Source organism: Centroberyx gerrardi, chromosome 21 (assembly GCF_048128805.1).
Source record: "Centroberyx gerrardi isolate f3 chromosome 21, fCenGer3.hap1.cur.20231027, whole genome shotgun sequence".
Classification (NCBI taxonomy): Eukaryota; Metazoa; Chordata; class Actinopteri; order Beryciformes; family Berycidae; genus Centroberyx; species Centroberyx gerrardi.
In genome coordinates this window covers 18,875,191-18,894,727 of record NC_136017.1, presented here as the reverse complement: position 1 = coordinate 18,894,727, position 19,537 = coordinate 18,875,191, and the positions used below count along the sequence as shown (strand labels likewise).

At 40.6% G+C, this 19,537-nt stretch overlaps 1 protein-coding gene across 1 annotated transcript; it reads left to right on the top strand.

The window, feature by feature from the left end:
- Positions 1-6,749: 6,749 nt before the first annotated feature.
- donson (DNA replication fork stabilization factor DONSON) lies at positions 6,750-13,909 on the top strand. The gene is made up of 12 exons (XM_071909605.2): positions 6,750-7,285; positions 8,186-8,260; positions 8,603-8,803; positions 9,478-9,656; positions 9,760-9,835; positions 10,403-10,505; positions 11,364-11,457; positions 12,040-12,192; positions 12,337-12,535; positions 12,616-12,685; positions 13,008-13,138; positions 13,725-13,909. Exons 1-12 carry the CDS (start codon positions 6,830-6,832, stop codon positions 13,863-13,865), a joined length of 1,878 nt encoding a protein of 625 aa, XP_071765706.1. The 5' UTR covers positions 6,750-6,829; the 3' UTR covers positions 13,866-13,909.
- The last annotated feature ends 5,628 nt before the right edge of the window (positions 13,910-19,537 follow it).

Sequence of the window (19,537 nt, the reverse complement as noted above, 5' to 3'; positions counted from 1 at the left end):
GTTTGTGTTTACCTCTGCATCTTCCTGTCCTCCATCCATCCATCCATCCATCCATCCATCCATCCGTCCATCCATCTATCCGTCCATTCATCCATCCGTCCAATCCATCCATCCATTCTTCACCCCTCTCCACACCTTCGCAACTCTTCTTCGATATCACACTTTTATAAAAATTAGCCCATTATTTCTTGAGGCAAATGAAGATTTTTTTTTAAACATACAATACAAATGTGTTTTGTATGGCCGAGTTCATATTCATTTGACTTACTGGGGGTTCTTATGGCAAAACTACAGCACCAGAAGATAATTGGAGACCATATGCCTAATCCTAACCCATCCAAGATATTATAAAAGATTTTTACTTTTTGATTTTGTAGCAGAAAGTAACACCAATATACGGGCCAATACTGTCCTTTAATTAAAAATCAGATCTGTCTAATATGATGCAGTTTGATTGATTACATATTTATTGTAGAATTGATCAATACTACACTGGTTTTACGGGAAGACCTTAACATAAATTGATTCTTATTCTAACATTTTGATCAGATTCGACACAAATATGCATGTGGAGAGTTTTACTGTCCCATGATGATCTAAATGCTTTTTCATAGACTTTTTTTTGGGCATTGCTCAAATCAAAACATATTGAAAATCAGCAAAAAATATCATCCATTGGCAGCCTCACTTCAAAAATATCAGCATTTTGAATACTGATTTTCACAGAGTTTTTGACTGTGGATTCGGCCAGATCTTCAATGCTCTCTTGCCTCCTCACTACGTTGTCAAACCTTTACAGCATGTTGTTTTGTAATATTCCTTAATTTATTCATACAATGCCATTTTTGGTAGCATTACATGTCGGCTGTCCCCTGTAAGTAAGAGTGTGTGTGTGTGTGTGTGTGTGTGTGTGTGTGTGTGTGTGTGTGTGTGTGTGTGTGTGTGTCACATTTGCTCATGATCCACCCTCTATTTGTACTGTATATAACCATAGTTGTAAAAGACATCCGCATTTGATCATGTTTTCATTGCCCCTTCCTCTCTCTCTCTCTCTCTCTCTCTCACATACACACACATACATAAACACACAGTTGTTTTGACATTGTTGATAGTGCCGCATTGAATTTCTCACATTTGGTTTTGATTTATATAAATATTCTTGTGAAGGAAATACAGCTGTTGTCCTTTTGTTTATTGGCGGTGTCATTTTTTTTCTCAATTATCTCTCTCTATATAAAATTCTCTCTCTCTCTCTCTCTCTCTCTCTCTCTCTCTCTCTCTCTCTCTCTCTCTCATGCTGGCACCTGAATCTATGCCAACCCACCCCACCCTGCCAACCCCTTCCACACACAAACACACGCATGCACGCACACACACATGCAAACACACACATACACACTCCATCCTTTGCTATTCCTGAACCTGAAGGAATTTCTACAGGCAAACAGACAAGCCCTAGCCTGCCTTCTCTGCCAGTCTACACACACACACATACACACACACACACACACACACACGCACACACACACAGAGGCTGCTAAATAAAGATGGAGTTGCCACAGCCAGATGGTAACTACACAGTATAAAAAGCTGCTCTCAAGAAGACAAAAAGAGAAAAGCTTGTCGGAGACCTGGTAAGCCCAGATATCTCTCTGGGCCACAAAAACTCCTTTAAGTTATCCAAGACACCTAAACTGAACACATGCTATTTTTCAGCAATACTCTGCTTCAAATTAAACCGTTATCTCCTACACTCTTAACAAACAGGGTTCTATGTAGTATCTCTTCTAATTGTACCATAGCAGAACCCTTTATTTTGCTATAAAGAACCCTTTAAGAACATATGAAATGCTCCAAAACAGCAGTATTAAAGGAACTTTGAAGAGTCACATTGGGTTCTTTACTCTGATTTGCCAGTTTTTTATTTGAACAAATCAGAGGGTTCTTTGAGATGTTACAGTCCCATGTAGAACCACTACCTCAACCAAAGAACCATGGAGAAAGCTTCCTTTTTGTGACTGTATCGTCCGACGTTTTTGGCAGATTGTTCCACTCAGCTCTTATGGGATGAAAACATAGACACCAAAATGATCCATGTGTCCCCGGTAGATCATCGGCTCCGGTTTTCCATGCTAGCACTTCAGAATGCCTTCGCTGTCAGGTGAAAGCCTTCTAATTCCAATTTTGGTGATTTTCATGTCTTAACTTCAATTGAAGGATCTCATGGTCTTCTATAGGATAAGAAACCTTTGGGCTGATAAAAAAAAAACATTTCAAAAGCAAAAGGATAAACTCAGAAATACATGACTGTCAAGCTAAAAACAAGGCTCTTTTACTAAGTTCCTGAAAAGTGGAAATTTTGGAGATACAAGGACAGCAAAGATACTATGTTGAGTGTTAGTAGTAGATAGTATCCTAATTACTCACATAGTGTATGCTAAAGTGCTAGCATGGAGCCTACTATCACTCAACATAGTGTATGCTTAAGTGTTAGCATGGAGCCTACTATCACTCAACGTAGTGTACGCTAAAGTGCTAGCATGGAGCCTACTATCACTCAACATAGTGTATGCTTAAGTGTTAGCATGGAGCCTACTATCACTCAACGTAGTGTACGCTTAAGTGTTAGCATGGAACCTACTATCACTCAACATAGTGTACGCTGAAGCATTAGCATGGAGCACCAGAGCCAACGATGTACCAGGGACAGAAAAAGGGACAGAAATGTTGACGGACAAATTTCTGTCCCTTGGATTGCTTCGGAACAAATCATCCCAACATTATGCCCAGTGCCTGAAATGGCCCGGTACTCACCGGTACTGAGTACCGGCACTTCTGATTTTTGTCCACATGAGTACCCTTACTCATTATTGCGTACCGGCACTTTTGATTTTTGTCCACATGAGTACCCTTACTTCTTATTCTGTACCGCCACCTCCTGGTACGCCTTAGTTGAATGAAGAGAGTATCTCCATATGAAAAAAGTGCGCCATAGACTTGATAGGGCTTCATTTAAGCAGACAGCATCCTACAGACTGAAGGCAGCGCTCCGCTCACACACAGTGAGTCAAACTACAGCCGAAAACAAAGCTGCATAGATCAAGTGAAGAGGTGTCACTCTGGCCCTAAATTAAATAGCCTCTTGTAATTACGTGTTCTGCAATATTAAAACCATTCTACTGACGTTTTGCCCCGCAAAGGCAGATTGTAAAGAATATAATGGCTTACATTCTGATGCAGGACTTTGTGGGCAAAACGACAATGGAATGATATTAATTGTGTAGAAAAAAATAAACACATTTATATTGTGAGCAGAGTGATGCCTCTTCACTTGATCTGATGGAGCAGAGCAGTCAGTGGAGCACAGGGCCGTTAAAGTGTCAATCATGAAGAAATTCATGGTAATCAAACGCCAATATGTCCAATCAACACTACTGGTCAGGTGCCAATAGAGAGAGAAAAGAAAATAGAGGATGTGCAAGCACAAATGAAAGCTATGTTATTGCGCCAAGGAGGAATAAATGTACGTAACAAGTTACATAATGCTAGTTTTCTTATATCATGACTGTCAACAGCAAAAGGTCAATATTGCTTTGTTGCCACTACCTCCAAAAAGCACAGACAGCTCTGTCTGTCAGTTATATAAAGACAATATTGGCCTCTGTCTATTTGCATCAGTCTTCTGTATGCTTGTAAGTATGATCATAAGTATTATTATTATAGGATTATAAGTATAATCTTTCTCTGATGTAATTTTTCTCTGATATTATTATAGCACTAACCCAGCACATTTTTGTGTTGATTTTTTTTAAAATGGCAAAGTAGGTTAGGACTAGTTGTTTTGCAGCTAAACTGACTGCAGTCTTGTTTCATTTTCAGTTGGTTTTATTGTAGCATATATGCAATATTATATTTGTATGTAATGAAATGCATAAATACATTTGAAGTGGGATATATTACCAAGATATGCGTATAAATATAAATATGTCCAAGACACATGCGATGCTCATGTCATGCAACTGCTGAATTAGGGTACTGGCACCTTTTTTGGTCCAATTCAGGCACTGGTTATGCCAGGCTTTCTCTATTTTTACATTTGCTTTTGTAATCTTTTGATGCTGAATTGTACAACAACAAGATGGTATACACTGTATTAATTATGGCCTCCTGCAAGGTCTCGGTGTTCGCCTCCATTTTTCCCAAAACCAATCTAGGAACACCTCCTTGATTCTGATTGGGTAAAGGGATCCATCAAATCAGATGAAAACTTGATATGACATTTATCTTCTTTGCACATTGTATTTATTTAATTGTTCAAAAATGTTTTTGTGAATTAATTCTTCGTTTAAAGGCCTGAAGTATTCCAGAGTTTACCCTAACATTGAATGTGTGTGTGTGTGTGTGTGTGTGTGTGTGTGTGTGTGTGTGTGTGTGTGTGTGTGCATGTGTGTGTATGTGTGCCACTGTGTCAAGGGACAGTGAGGCTATTAGAGGTTGGATATGAGGGACTGATACTGCCCAGTGAATGAGAGAAAGTCTTGTCTTGAATGGGATAGCCATGTTATCCTTGGTGAATAATGACACCTAGTGGTGAAAATACAATCTGCCCACTCCAATGCCAAGAGTGGGGTACTTTATCTGTATGAACAGCAGTCCTTGAAGGGGTTAGAAGGCTACTTGAGGGGTTCGAAGGGGTCATTGGGGTAGTTCCAGGGGTCCTTGAAGAGGTTCTAGGGGTCCTTGAGGGGATTCAAGGGGTCCTTGAAGAGGTTCCAACTGTCCTTGATAGGGTTCCATGGGTCCTTGAGGGGGTTCCAGTAAAATGCATAATTGTTTCATTTCACTATAATTTAATTCACTAGATATTATCCCAATTAGAGAATGTATAAGAATGACTATAATCCTAGGTTTCATCACTCTCTCATCACTATTATCTCTTCCATGTACAGTGTAGACAATTCTACAATTCAATATTAAATCAGCACCGTGTATGTTGTTGGTCTTTCTTTGCCAGAAAAAGAGATTATTAATCTCAGTGTGGCAAACCTGGTTAAATAAAGGTTAAATAAAACCAACAAAATTCTTTCTATATGGGTCCCTGGGACGAACTCTTATCAAATGGGGGTCCGTGGGGCCTAATGTGTGTACATTTGGGGGTCGGTGACATGAAAACATCTGAGAAGGCCTGCATAAGGTCACCAGCCATCAATTACCAACCTTGGATTGCTGTTTTGACGCTTAAGGCACTAGTTTTCTCTCTTAGACACACAGGGACGAGAATTGATTTCCTAACAGCACCCATCATTTGGCGCTTGACTGAGCTCCAGACGTGATTGATGACTAACGGTAATGATAAACGAGGGAGAAATTAACAGGGACCAAAAATTTACATAATGTCCTATTAATCACTGTGACAGAGGGGAGAGAGGTGGAGATGGCAGGGGAGGGTGGCAGCAACCAACGGCTCAGATAGGAAGGATCCAAGACAGAGAACTGTTTTTGGAGATAAACTACAAAAACCAAGAATGAAGTCTGGACTGATGCTCATATTCAGCTATTTCTTCATGTGTTCTTAACCGGTATGAACACCAGAGAAGAAGAGCGCAGACAAGTCCATCATGCTAAAGTTATAGGGACGGGAATCAGATTTGTTTTGACAAAGATTATTTGTGCTTGTGTGCATGAAATAATGTCAGCTAAACGACATACAATTAATTAAGCTAAATCCTTATTTTGACAAAACAACACACTGTATGCAGCTCCTTCTTTACCAAACACAACAGATGTATGAAATTACAAGCATTGTCAATATAAAAATAAAAAAGTCACATATCTAAAAGCAGAAGCAAAAAGAAAAAGAAAAATTAAGTAAAAATAAAATGACCTAAAAAGTACAGAAAAATTAGACACAGAAAAGAAAAACAAATCTGAATAGGGAAAAAGCTCATATGAATGGTAGTCAGCTTTGCAATGAAATCATAGTGTTTTAATATTGCACCACTTTTCTTATTTCCAATCACTCTTACTGGAGCAATAAAATATTCCTTTTCCACTAAAAATACTTGGAGTTTTGGAAAACACTTCTTCAATCTCTGTATGTGTAAATATTCAATTCATTCAATTAATTTCCTGAATTAATTTCAGCAATTAATTTGCTGAATGATGCATTCAGGTCCCATGGGAAAACCTGGGCGTTGTATTTGAAGATAGTTAGCTAGCTAGTAGAAGTGTTCACAAGTTCATACTTATTTAAAACTGTCAAAACGCCAGGACTGCAGGTTTCTGTAGACTGGTTGTTCCTGATAAGCGCTTTCACACTTGCACATGCACTTCGTGATGATACATTTGAATTAATTCATGTTTTACAGCAAACCAAACATTACAATGTCAACTACAAAGCACAAATTCAGCAATTAGTTGTGTCCCGCCATGGCATTTTAAGAGGTGTAATCAAGTGGCTTATCATTTCGTTTGTTCAATTAATTAGAAATGAGTACTTCCTTATTGGATCAGGAAGTCAAAGAGATCGGGACCCACTGTCAAACCCTGAATTCCCATGTAGCATTTACCAACTGAAAGCTGAGGTGAACGAGATTTTCTATTAGTATTCACCAACTGAAATCTGAGATGGTTCATATTTTCTATTGGGCTGTTTGTATTTAGAATTTTCCCATGAGGTTGAATGCAGCACGAGCAGGACTCTTACGTCACGACGTTACGCGCCAAATTTGTAAAGTGCGGAAGGCTCGAAACAAAACAACAGCAAGTCTACTATTATCAATATTTTATCGCAAAATTTCGACCATTTTTTCGATTATCGCGCTTCAAAATGTCACAACAGGCTGACTATTCGCCCAGCTTCAAGCGACCGGCTGAAATTATGCGAATGAGGAGGAAAAGAGCTCGAAGCGAAGCCGGGGTCCATTCTAGCTCAGGCGGTGAAGGATCCACTGCTAGCCCCGGACAAAGCGGCTCATCCCCGGCCTGCGTTCGGCCCTTCTCCCCGGGGCCGCTTTTCAACACCCAGAATCGCTCCGGAGGTGGGATAAAACGCAGAAACCCGTTCGCAAATATCGAGAATACATACAACAGCCCGAAAAAGAGACTAGTCATTTATAATGACGACGATAATGCCGATTTTTCGGACACTGTCAAGCTTAAAAAAAGGACAAAAACGGAGGGAGAGGAGGACATGTCAACAAAGACAGACTGTCAAGGAGTTTTACTTTTCAGTGAAAGGTTGATTGAAGCAGAGAAACAAGAAACGCAAGAGGTTTTCAGCAAGGTTGGTTATACATTGACAATTGTTCAAATTAAGCTGCATCGAGAGAACGGCATGCTAAACTCATTCAAAATGTAACGTTAGCCGTTTAACGCTGCTTTGCTTATCGACAAAGGTCCACTCATTGTAGAACATAATTTAAGACACTTGACAAATCGTTGATATTTTCTGGTAAATTCGCCATACAAGTAATGCACCAAGCAGCACACGTTTAATAATGTGACAACTTTTAGAATTGGTTCACATTGTTAGCTATCGCCTCCTGTAGTGTATTTTGGTGGAAGAAGTTTGTGGGCATAATAGGTGAACCAGTGCTAAAAGTTGAAATTTCATTTAAACAAGCGCTACTTCGTGTATTGGATGTGTGCCGAATTGTAAAGTGGAACATATAGATTCGTAAAAGGTCTTAAGTCATGATTTACCAGGTATGAGTCTTTGCTGATAAGCAAAGAAACATTAAATTGCCAGATTTTTGAATAAAGTTTGGAACGGAACATTTTGAATGCAACGTGTCGGGAGTAATGTTAACCTCATAGCTTATCTTTTAACGTTACATCGACAGTGTACGGTGTTTTTGTATTCATGTATATTCGTTTGTCTTGTTTTTTAGGCTGATGTAATGTTGAGGACTTTATGATGTTTTTACGTTTCATACATCGAATGTTAGTTTGAAAATCAAAATGATTTCATAGTATTTAGGCCCCATATCCCTGTAAACTGTCCCATGTGACTCATTGCTGTCTTGTTTCTAGCTGTGGGAGAGAAACTGGTGCGTGTTTACAAATACAGTTTGATCTGTCCTAGCTCATAGGAATAAGGTGGATTTTGTTTTAGGGTGGATTTTCCTTCGAAGATGCACATTAACACTTCTAACCTCTTCACTTTCTCTGTCCTCTGCTTTAGAAGCGGCTGACTTTCTCTGAAGATGACTCTCTGTTTGAAGAAGAGGAGGAAGAGGAGAAAAGTCCACTGCTGAAGGTTGGACTCCTTTCTGCATCTCTACTTTCTCTACTACACTGGTTGTCTATGGGAAACCCTTAGCATGAACTGATTCTAATGTGCTTTCATCATTAGTTGTAGTAGTAGTAGTACTATTATTATCCTGTGTTTCCATGGAGAGTTTTAGTGTCCCATGATGGTCTAAATGCTATTTCAGAGGCTTTTCCACCCTGCCAGGAATACAATTCTGGGGGAAACACTGAATACTGGGAATTTGTTTGGCATGAAAATGCCAGTTACACACCATCCGACTATAAAGACTTGTTAAACCCTCTGTATCACTCTGTCATCTCTCCTCTCCCCACCGTTCTTCCTACCCAGAGTCCCCGGGCCGGTGCTCCTGCCTCCATAGCGCCTCCTGTCTGCACCGAGTATCCAGCGGACTGGAGCATGAAGACGCGCCTCCTCTTCACCTCCCCGCTCTCGTTGTCCTGGGTGGAGCAGCCCAAAGCCCAGGAGGAGGCGCTGGGGCTCAGCCAGCACTGCAGAGCCCAGTACAGCACCCTGCCACACAGTCTGCAGGTACTACAGCTGTGTAACTCTTAGATGTTACATCTGACATTACTGAGCATGGTTCCTAGTGTGCATATTTGAAGCTACAATATGCAACTTTCCTCTTGAAAGCAGGGAGTGTATTGTTAGTCCCACTCTCCTCTCTTTCATTGTTATTGTTGCTGTGACTTCCCTGCTCTGTGGCCACTAACCTCACCTTGATAGCCACAACCACAGAAAATGGTAAATGCCTCAAAACGTCCCAGCATAATTGAAAAGCCAATTTCAGGCCAACGTGAGATTTAGGCATGAACTCACAGACTGATAATGTAGAATTTATCCTGTTTATTTATTGGTATCTTAATGTGACAAAATGCATATTGCAGATTTAAGTTCCAATTCGCAAAGAGTGCATTTTAAGTTTTTTTTTTGCCTCCTCTTTGCCTAATAAAGAGGAGCGGAAATATTAAATTCAGTTTTTGGCTCAATTTGTCCCCTAATCCATATCAATTAACCATTATGCGCATAATCGTGTCACAACACTAAAAAGACAGACTATATAATTTGATTCAATTTACTGCAAAATTCACTCATATATACTGTGTATAATTTAAGTATCAGATTGTACTGTGAGACCCGTCAGTGCCCATCTCTCTCTCTCTCTCTCTCTCTCTCTCCCCCCCCCCCCCTCTCTCTGTCTCCAGGACCCCAGGTCTTGTTCAGAGCTTCGTTGTGCCTTCCAGCAGAGTCTGGTGTACTGGCAGCACCCCTCCCTGCCCTGGATCCCTCTGTTCCCCAGGATCAACGCCGAGAGGAACTTCACTGGGAAGAGCACCCCCTGGGCACAAGATACAGCACTGCAGCACAGTCTCATGAGCGAATGGTGAGACTAGGGGTTCGACCGATTTTTGAAGTCAGTGCTGGTATTTTTTGAATCAGCGGCTGCTGATGGCCGTTTTTTTTTTTCTCTTTTCCTCTCTCTACAGGTCAGTCAGTCTGTCATCTCTCTACAGTCTCTTGAAGGCCAGATTGTGTCCATATTTCTACCTCTGCTCCTATCAGGTAGGATGGTGTGTGTGTGTGTGTGTGTGTGTGTGTGTGTGTGTGTGTGTGTGTGTGTGTGATTATAAATCTTATGTAAGCCAGATCTGATATTTTCATACCTCAGGTTATCTGCTGGTCCTGAAAAAGTTATCTGAATTTAAGGCCTTAAATAATATTAAAATATCTTAAATACAGTAATCAGAGATTTGAATATATTCCCCAAGTTATGCAGGTTTGTCTTATAATTAAATTAGGGTATTGACAGATTCTTTACATCTGGTGAAATCTGGTTAAAGTAGATTTGGGAAGTAAGAGACATGCTGTGAAATATGTAGTTTCACCAAAAGATGTGAATGGGACCAGCAGTAGTGTGGGTTTTATTTCATTATGGTGTATTACATTGTTTGCAATTACAGTTCACAGTAAGTTTGATCCACAAGCATGTCCACTCTTAGATTAATACAGAACAGGGTTAATACAATATGCAATATGCATTTTTATCAGTTTTTATTACTTCATGTCCCTTTACAATTAATTTCCTGGTGTACTCTCCATTACATGCTAATCCTGTTTCTGTCCCACCAGTTTACAGCGGTGTTCAGGGCAGCAGGTCTCGGTGGGTCCAGCAGCATCACCGCTCTGCTTTCTCCCACAACCAGGGGGCTCAGAGAGGCAATAAAGGCCGAAGGTGAGTCTTACCCAGACAGAATACATTGTGGAAAAGTCATGGAATCGGTGTCATGGAACTGTGTTTTACAGGCCTCTGAATGTTATATTTGATATACGCAAAGTTGATTTGTATAGTGTGTATACCTTTATTGTTTACCTGCCATGTTTTCAAAAAACTTCTCAACTTTTGCCTGTGGATGCATCGTTTTCATAGTTTCAAACACATCATGGAGGACAGAAGAACGGGCAAGAAAGCATATTGAGAAAGACCACATGTTTATTGTTGGCTTTTGTCAACGATGAAATTGTGGGGGAAATATGGTCCCGACCATCTGTCGTATATCTCAGATAACCACTACACCGATAGACCGCTAATCAGATTTGACAAAACTTGGGAATGATGCATATCACATTTTAAAAACTTAAAACATTTTTTTTACACTGGCTCAAGGAGGGGCACTACAATTACAGGTCAAAATTAAAAATGTTAATAACTAGTCATATCTCCCACACCACAAGTTGTAATGACATGAAATGTTTTGCACATATCCAGCTATACTTGCTCAACATATGTGCCTATAGGACCATCAGTGTACTCCATATTGGATTTTCATCCATTATGAGTTTCTATAAAAACAGCATCCCCCCCCCAAGGCGTTTTCATTTATTTACTGATTGGCCTAAAGGGTGACTGCATAATTTGTACATTTAACCAATATGGAGCCACAAATTCCAAAAAGAAAGGATGAGCAGACAATGCGAAAAACTGTTCAACATTTGCATAGTTGCATAACAAACTTGAAACTTTGACCTTTTTCACATTTAACTTGTTACTTATTGGCTTGTTGTTCTTCATTGGTCCCGTTCATCTGTTCAGGTATAGAGTTCAGTATGCCCCTAGTTGAGGGGAGGAGGAAGAGCAGGGAGCAGCAGAGCCCCACAGTCCAACAAGGAGAGGAGGAGGAGGAGGAGTAAGTTTCTTTTCCTTTCATTCTGTCTCTCAATGTCTCCATTGTCAACCACAACTACACCTGGGGGCACTGAGGGTATGTGTATCAAGATTGGACCAAAATTGGTTCTTGAAGGCTGAAACCAGTAATTTCACACTGAAGTTGCCAATTGCCAATATTCGATATCTTTAAATTTGTTAATTTTCATGCCAAAAATGCCCAAAACTTGCAAATATTGAGTGTTTCTCCCAGAATGTTATGCTTGTCAGGGTGAAGAAGCCTCTGAAACGGCATTCAGACCATGGGTCACTGAAACCCAGGATAACAATAATAATGACGATAACAATGTTCATGAATATTTGTGTGGATTGTGATCAAAATGTCTCCGAATCAGCTTATGGTCATCCCACAGACAACCAGTGTAGTATTGATCAATTCTACCATAAATATGTAATCAATCAAACTGCATCATATCCATCATATCAGAGGTGGCAAACACTGATTGGACCAGATCTGAGTTTTAATAAAAGGCCAATATTAGCCACACATATCTACCTAACCCTAGTTTATAGTGATGATGGTGATTTTTATTGATTTTTATAGATTTTCTGAGCTGAAAGAGGATGACGACTGTCAAGCTGACAATGAGGAGGAGGATGATACTTACAACGATGACGAAGATGGGGGCTTCTCCTGGCTAAAGGAGATGGGAGTCCAGGACAAAATCAAGAAGCCAGACACCATCTCCATACAACTGTATCCTTCTGCTTCTCTGGCTCTGCGTGTCAGTTGCCCTATTCATGCACAATCATATGGGATAACTGAAGCTCACGTTTACTGACTTTCCCATTGATGTGAATGCAGCAATAGTACGACCAGTCCTTGACTGCCGTCCTCCAGCCGTAAAGAACGTGACTCCGTGTCTCTGGACCACAAGCCAGAGTCGGTGGTGTGTGTGGAGGGAGCGCACACCTTCACCCTCATCAACTTTCTCATGAACTGTAAGAGTCTGGTGGCCGGGGCGGGATCCCAGGCCGGGCTGCCCCCAACACTGCTGGCGCCGACCTCCTTCAGAGGAGCCACCATGCAAACGCTGAAGGTACGGGGACACACACACACACACGGTTGTTTTGTAGCACTCGGTATATCTGCATGCATCTGAATCTGTGTGTTTTCCAGGCCCGCAGTGTGAATGTGAAGAGCCAGATTGGTTCTTCCTACCAGGACGTCAGCAGTCTGGAGATCACAGGTACAGTGTTGTTTTTCATGCACTAACAAACCTTTAAATGAGCTGATCGGCATCTGTTGGAAACCTGCATGCAGATCTGGTGTTGACTTCCTTACCAGTTGTTAACTAGTCAGAAGCCAGAGAGGCGGATGTCGAGGCCATGCAGGCCAATATTATGATAGGTTCAAAATTTTCATTTTCACATTTATGAAATTCTGCTAAATTGCCTAGGTCAGCTTTAAGTTTAACTTAATGAAACTTGCAGACACCCTGTTTCCAACCTTAAAGCACAAGCTGGTATCTTTCTTACTCTCTCTCTTTCTTTCTTTCTTTCTTTCTACAGGACCTATCCTCCCCTCCTCCCTCCACACCATCACAACCCTCCTACGGCCCGCGCAGAGAGGAGGCTTCTCGGCCGCCCTCTACACACACGCACCCACCGCCGTCATGAACACACACGCCGCCAAGCAACAGGTAAGACACATGCAGACACGCCCCGTTCATAATATAAGATGAAACTTTAAACTGGGTCATCACAGCAGCAAAATGGTAAGAGAGTTTACTATGGCTGCCTTTACCGCATTCTGTTTGGTTATTTAACAATGTCAACAGTGTTAACCCTTTAATTTATGATGTTATGAGGAGGTGTTTTCATAGCAGTAACATTTATTTGTATCTTTTTGAAAACTAAATGGAGGTATGATGGCACCCCTCAGATGTTTTTGTCTTTTTTTCCCCCAGTGTTCAGTAGTATAGTATTACACCACCTAGTGGTCATTCAATGAACAACAATTGTTCTCTGGGTCATGGTTGATTAAACAATGTATACCTACAGTGCTTCCCACTTACAGCTAATGCAATGTGTACTAACCCAGTTGCTGTACTGCATACTTATCTGTGCTTAAATCCTGCTTAGGGCCTCCAGACATCTAGGGCCAGCCCTGCGCGCGCACACACACACACACACACACACACACATACACACACACACACACACACACACACACACACACACACACACACACACTTACTCCAGCTGTCTCTCTCTGTGTCTCTGCAGTGTGTGGGTGGGTCGGTCAACCTGTCTGGCTGTGGTCTTCATCCTGCCACCATCCAGCAGCTCCAGCAGCCCTCCAGCCTGGGGAAGTCCGCTCTGAGACAGATCACCATGACCAACTACAACTACACCTGGAAGAACTGAGAGTGTGTGTGTGTGTGTTGGTGTGTGTTCCTGGAAGTACTACCCTCAAGAAACTGGGAACTGGGAAAGTGTGTGTGTGTGGGCTGGTGGGGGGGGGGGGTGATGGCAACTTCTGTTCTCAGTTACACATAGAAGAACTGCACTACTGTGTGTGTGTGTGTGTGTGTGTGTTACCCCTCTAAAGAGTGCCCTTGGCCAGTTCCACCTTGGGAAAGATGATCCTAACAGAAACATGAAGACCTGCTTTTAGAAGTTAAACCAGAGCTTGAAGTGTGTGTGTGTTCCTTGTAAAATGCCTTTTAAAAATGTCTTTGATTGTATTGCACTGTATTTCTAATCTCCCTTTATGCTGAGGCAATATCACGCTTGATTTTGTTTTGCAGCATTTATTTTTTATCTATGATAATAGAATACTTTTAGGTAGTTTATTTGGAAACTTTTTTATTTTATTTTAAAATGTTCAAAAAAATGTTTAACATTTTATTTTGGCAGAAACGAGTGTTTTGTTTTGCTTTTTGCATATGATTTTGTTATTTGCAACGCTTTATCAAATTAAATGAATGGTGGACTGGACGTTGTGGAGGTTCTTACCCCTAGCAGGGCTGTCACTAGTTTTGGAAGACAGGCTTCCCACTGGTCCTGGAAATTCATCTGGAATTTTGACTGAAGAAAAGCCAGGGAATTTGATAAATTCTCTAGAGAAGTCAGTGAATATCAGATATCAGATATATCAATATCAATTTTACAGGAATTTTCCAACTTGTTTCACACATTCATTACATAAGATGTTTTTCAGCCCAACTGCAGGGGAAACCAGACTGAAAAACAGCATAAACAAACCAGCAAGGAAGAACATTGTAAAATATGGAAGCACTCTGACTTCGTTATGGAGACTCATGGAACCCTGGCAAACGGCTTTGATTGAAACACAGTAAGATGTGTGGCAGGTTTCGTATAGAAATTAGGTTGCAGCCTCTCATAAGAATCTACGTTATGTTTAAAGCCTATTTGAATGGAGTGTGAGCCTACACTCGGACACAAACACAGGAGCAGGCGGCGTTCCTAAGTCAAGTTTTTCGTAATTGTTCATGTGTTTTTAATAAAAGTTTTAGATAAATTTCACTTAAAGCAGGAAAGAATGTAGATGAAAAACCCTACTTTGTAAATGACAAAAACTAAACCGTTTCGTGCTGCATTCATGACCCACGGGGAAAAACAACTTGATAGTTCAAAGCTGTGGAAGTGTTCACGTGTTTGAACTCGTTTGAAGCAGTCAGGGCGCCATGATTGTAGTTTTCTGCAGACTTTGGTTGCTCCTGATCAGCTTTTTCACACTTAACATGCATGTGCTTAGTGATGATACATTTGAGTTCATGTTTTAGAGCGAACCAAACATTACAATGTCAGCCACAAACAGAAAATCCAGCAAGCAGTTGTGTCCCGCCATGGTATTTTAAGAGTTGTGATCACAAAATGAAAATCCTCATTTTGTTTAATTTGAAATGAATGTGTCATTCCCAATACTTGACTACAGGATTTCCTCGTTAGTTATGGCAGAATTTAGGAAGTCACAGAAATCGGGGCACATTGCCAAACCCAGAGTTTTTAAAGTAGTTTTTTAAAGTATTTACCGTCTGCAAGCTGAGCTGAACAGTATTTTCTAGTAGTATTTACCATCTGAAAGCTGAGGTGAACAGTATTTTGAAGTAGTATTTAAAAGTTTAAAGCTGAGGTGAACAGTATTTTCTACTGTCTTTCCCATGGAACCTGAATGCATCATCAGCGAGTGTCCTTGGGGACTCACGTGTGGTGAAACCCCACATACTGGGAGCACGAGCCTCCTGCCTTCTAGCATTTCAGAAAACTAATCTGAACTACGTAGCATCATGCTAATCTCTCTCTCTCTCTCTCTCTCTCTCTCTCTCTCTCTCTCGCTCTCTCTTCCATGTACTGGTCAAAATATGAGATATGTCCAGGGATGCAGTAAACCCACCTAAACTCAGTGTACCATCGTTTTAGGCAGACATAAATCTTCATGACATGAATCCACAGTAAACATCATCAAATCTGCAGACACTTGGCTGCCCACACTGGTGTACATCATAGGCTACTAGTAGTATCAAACTGGTGGGAATTTGGCCTATATGAGGATGGGATATATATCGTGGGGGAAAAGACAAATCTAAAATATAATTGATTTTGTATTGGTGGTGGTGGTCTTGTAATGCTCACTAACTGGAGGTCACAGTTTTTATTTAACACCACATCATTGGTTATCTCTACACACAAACATACAGACTGAAATACACACTCCAAGTCCCCATCCACAATCTTCATTAGGCATTAGATTTTTTTTTTTTTTTGAAGAGGCAACTGTTTTTTTGTTTTTTTGTCGATATACCCTGTATAATGCCACATTATATAATGTCAATGCCACATTCTGAATCACCTTCGACGAACGCGTGTTCCGCTAAACTCCCCGGTATGCATGAGATGCCTGCCGCGTGCCTCTAGGTGTTTGGTTCCCGCGTGCAGGTCGCCCAACTAAGCACAAGTAGCACAACCCGGGAGTCCTATGCTGCCTTTAAGGTCTCCTCGTAACCCCCATGTCTGAGTTCAGGAGTCAGACTTGTCGGCGCATTCAGGTGTTCTTGGTGAGAAATCCTGTACTAACAGAACGGAGCCTGTAACAGAGGTCGGTTATTGATGGTTGTTGTTTTATTTTAAAAACTAAGCGGCACAGAGCTACTTACAATATTTACAAAAAATGCCAAACAATAAGATATTATAATAAAACCAGTTGTTGATACGGCTTCCATGTTCTCTGTCCTCCAAATGTCACATCTCAGGACGCATTATCATAGAAAATTCCCAGTTTTCAAATTGTAATCAGTACTTTGTTGGGTCGTTCATGTGCACGGAACTGGTAATTGTAGCATTTCCGACAACACATGAAGGCAGCATCTCTCGTAGCTCTGATTTAACACCAACTTGTAACGGGAGAGGTGACAGAAGGCATCTGCTGTTTTAGTTAAAACAGACCGGGCTTTGGCAACATCAGTGTTGACCACCTCCCTCCTTCGTGGATTCGTTTAATCTCGACGTGATAGCCCCGTTATCCGGTAAGACCACAGTTTGTTTTAGCCCCGATACCTGCCGTTCTGTCTTGTATGACGAGAACCTCAAGACCAACCTCCATTCAAATGCCTGACAGTTTAATGCTGCTCTGTTAATCGGCAAAGTTAGAGAACTCATAAAAAAAACCTTTTCTGAATTATTATGAGCAGCTCTTCAATTCGGACACTAAGCAGCATGTATTTCAATAAATATTAAACTTTTAGAATCGGTTTACAGCACTCCACCGCCCGCCACCGTGTATGTTAACTTAGATGGAAGAAGACTAGGGAATAACAGGTGAACCCGTTCTAAAAGTTATAATTTTATCGAAATAACTGCTGTTTGGTAGTTTATATGTACACCGAATTTAAGCGTGGCTTCTAATGGTTTAGAAAACGTATCGAGTCAGGTTTTACAAGTTATGCACGTTTGTCAATACATGTGGCAGTATTAAATTACCAGTGGTTTGAATGTAGATTGGCGTCACCAAGTGTCAAAACTATGTTAGAATGACATGCAACCAGTAGCCTAACTACGATGATATGCCATTCATTTCAACATGTTGGTTTTACTTAGGTTATTTCCAGTTGCATTTCGCGTCTCATGGACATCATATCTTTGAATTAAAACTTTTAATAATTACATTGACTGAATCTGAATGAGGTATTTTCTCTGTTTCAGCATTTGTCGGGGAAGGAAAGAGGGAGGAATAAAATGTTGCCTCTTGGTATTTTGGTGATGTTGCTGTGTCTTCAGTATGGAGGGGTCTGCAGTGGTGAGTCTTGTCTAGTCTAGTCTTCTTTATTTATATAGCCCTTTATCACAAGTCTCAAAGCTTTACTTAGCATCATATAGGCCTACAGTACATACATCATATATATACATACTACATATACACATCATATACATCCTATACTATGTCATGTAGGTTACATACTTCATGTACATCATATACTATGTCATATACATCATTTTACTAGATTACATACATCATATACCATACTACACAAACACACTCAAAAAAATCAAAACAATATTTCGTCATTTTTAAGTTTGCCTTATTTTGTCTGTTAGTCTCTCCGGTTTTCCCCATTATTTTTTTTTTTTTCATTGTTCGCCTTTCCTTACCTCTCTTGCGCTATCACCGTTTTTTTCAAAACTTCACCTGCTTTTTCTACACTCAGAATATATCTATACCAATTCAATTGCATGAATGTCCATGAAATTGGATTTGCCTAAGTAACTCTAACTTAAATCAAGTGTTCATTTGCTCCTCCTCTACAATGTTTTTTTCCCCTCTTCTTCCATCCCTCACAACCCATCTTCCTTACAGTAGGCTTTACACACCTGGCGGCTGACCTGATTTACGTCATACTCGGTGGGAAAGCCTACCTGGAAGACAGTAAAGCAGATGGAAACACATGCAAACTCAGACGGTCTTTAGACAAAAACATTTAAATATACACCAAAATTATTATTTATTTCAATTTATCTACACACCCACTAGATTTAATTGTGCAAGTTGCTGACAATTAGTTTTAAAGTCACCTAAAGCTAGCATTAGCTAGCTAACATAAACAATTGTCACAAAAGCACCACTAAGGATATGAAGCATAATGTTAGCATATTGCTAATATTAAAGATTAAGTCTGTCAGTACTGACAATTACTTCAGCCTAGTTGGTTTGGAGATAAATAAAACATTAACAACATGAAGTAGCCTAGCTGATTTGCTAAAATTAGCTAACAGTATGACTGACCTACAGCTCTGCTCATCTCTCCACCATATCCAAGGATCATTTTGGTGTAGATTTTAATAACTTTTGTCCAAAGACCGCTTGAGTTTGCCTATGTCTCCCTCTACTTGGCTGTTTTCCAGCTAGGGTTTCCCAACCCCGAGTAGACTATGACGTAAATTTAGTATGGTAAAATATGGCCACCGTATGAATAAAGCAAATTGTAAGAAGACTTCTCCTCCCTTTCTCTCCCACACCTCTTTTCCCTTTTCTCCTTAATTCACTTACCTCCTTCTCCCTCTTTCCAATCAACTATCTCCTCCTGTCTTTGTCCTTCCTCTCTCTCCTCCTCTATCATCTCCTCCTTGAGAGGGACAGCCATCTTCTTCTGTAACACTGACCCAGAGGAACGTGGAGAAGTGTTGAGATAGATAGATAGATAGATAGATAGATAGATAGATAGATAGATATAGTCTTTATTGTCCCGCAGGAAATTTGTTTTCACAGCCAGTACATGCACAGAAACATAGATAACCACACCATACAGATATACATACAGATACATAAACACATACCGTTGAATGTTTCTGTTGACTTGTGTAATGAATAAAGTTCTCTTTTTCCTCTTCTCTCCTTTTTACCTCCCTCTATCCCTTCCTGTATTCCTCCCTCCTCCCCATCACATTGATCCTGCTTCTCTCCCATCTATCTTCTTCCTTCGTCCTCCCACTTCCCCTCCTCCTCCTCCTTTTCTAACTCCACCACCCCCTCTCCACCTCCCTCCCATCTCTCTCCATTCTGCCTTCCCTCTTTTCCTCTC

Bases quoted from the DNA above. Each gene is read 5' to 3' on its own strand.
- donson (XM_071909605.2), top strand. From the start codon at position 6,830: ATGTCACAACAGGCTGACTATTCGCCCAGCTTCAAGCGACCGGCTGAA. The intron at 8,261-8,602 runs GTTGGACTCCTT...CTTCCTACCCAG, and splicing joins AGAAAAGTCCACTGCTGAAG to AGTCCCCGGGCCGGTGCTCC. The intron at 11,458-12,039 runs GTAAGTTTCTTT...TGATTTTTATAG, and splicing joins GGAGAGGAGGAGGAGGAGGA to ATTTTCTGAGCTGAAAGAGG.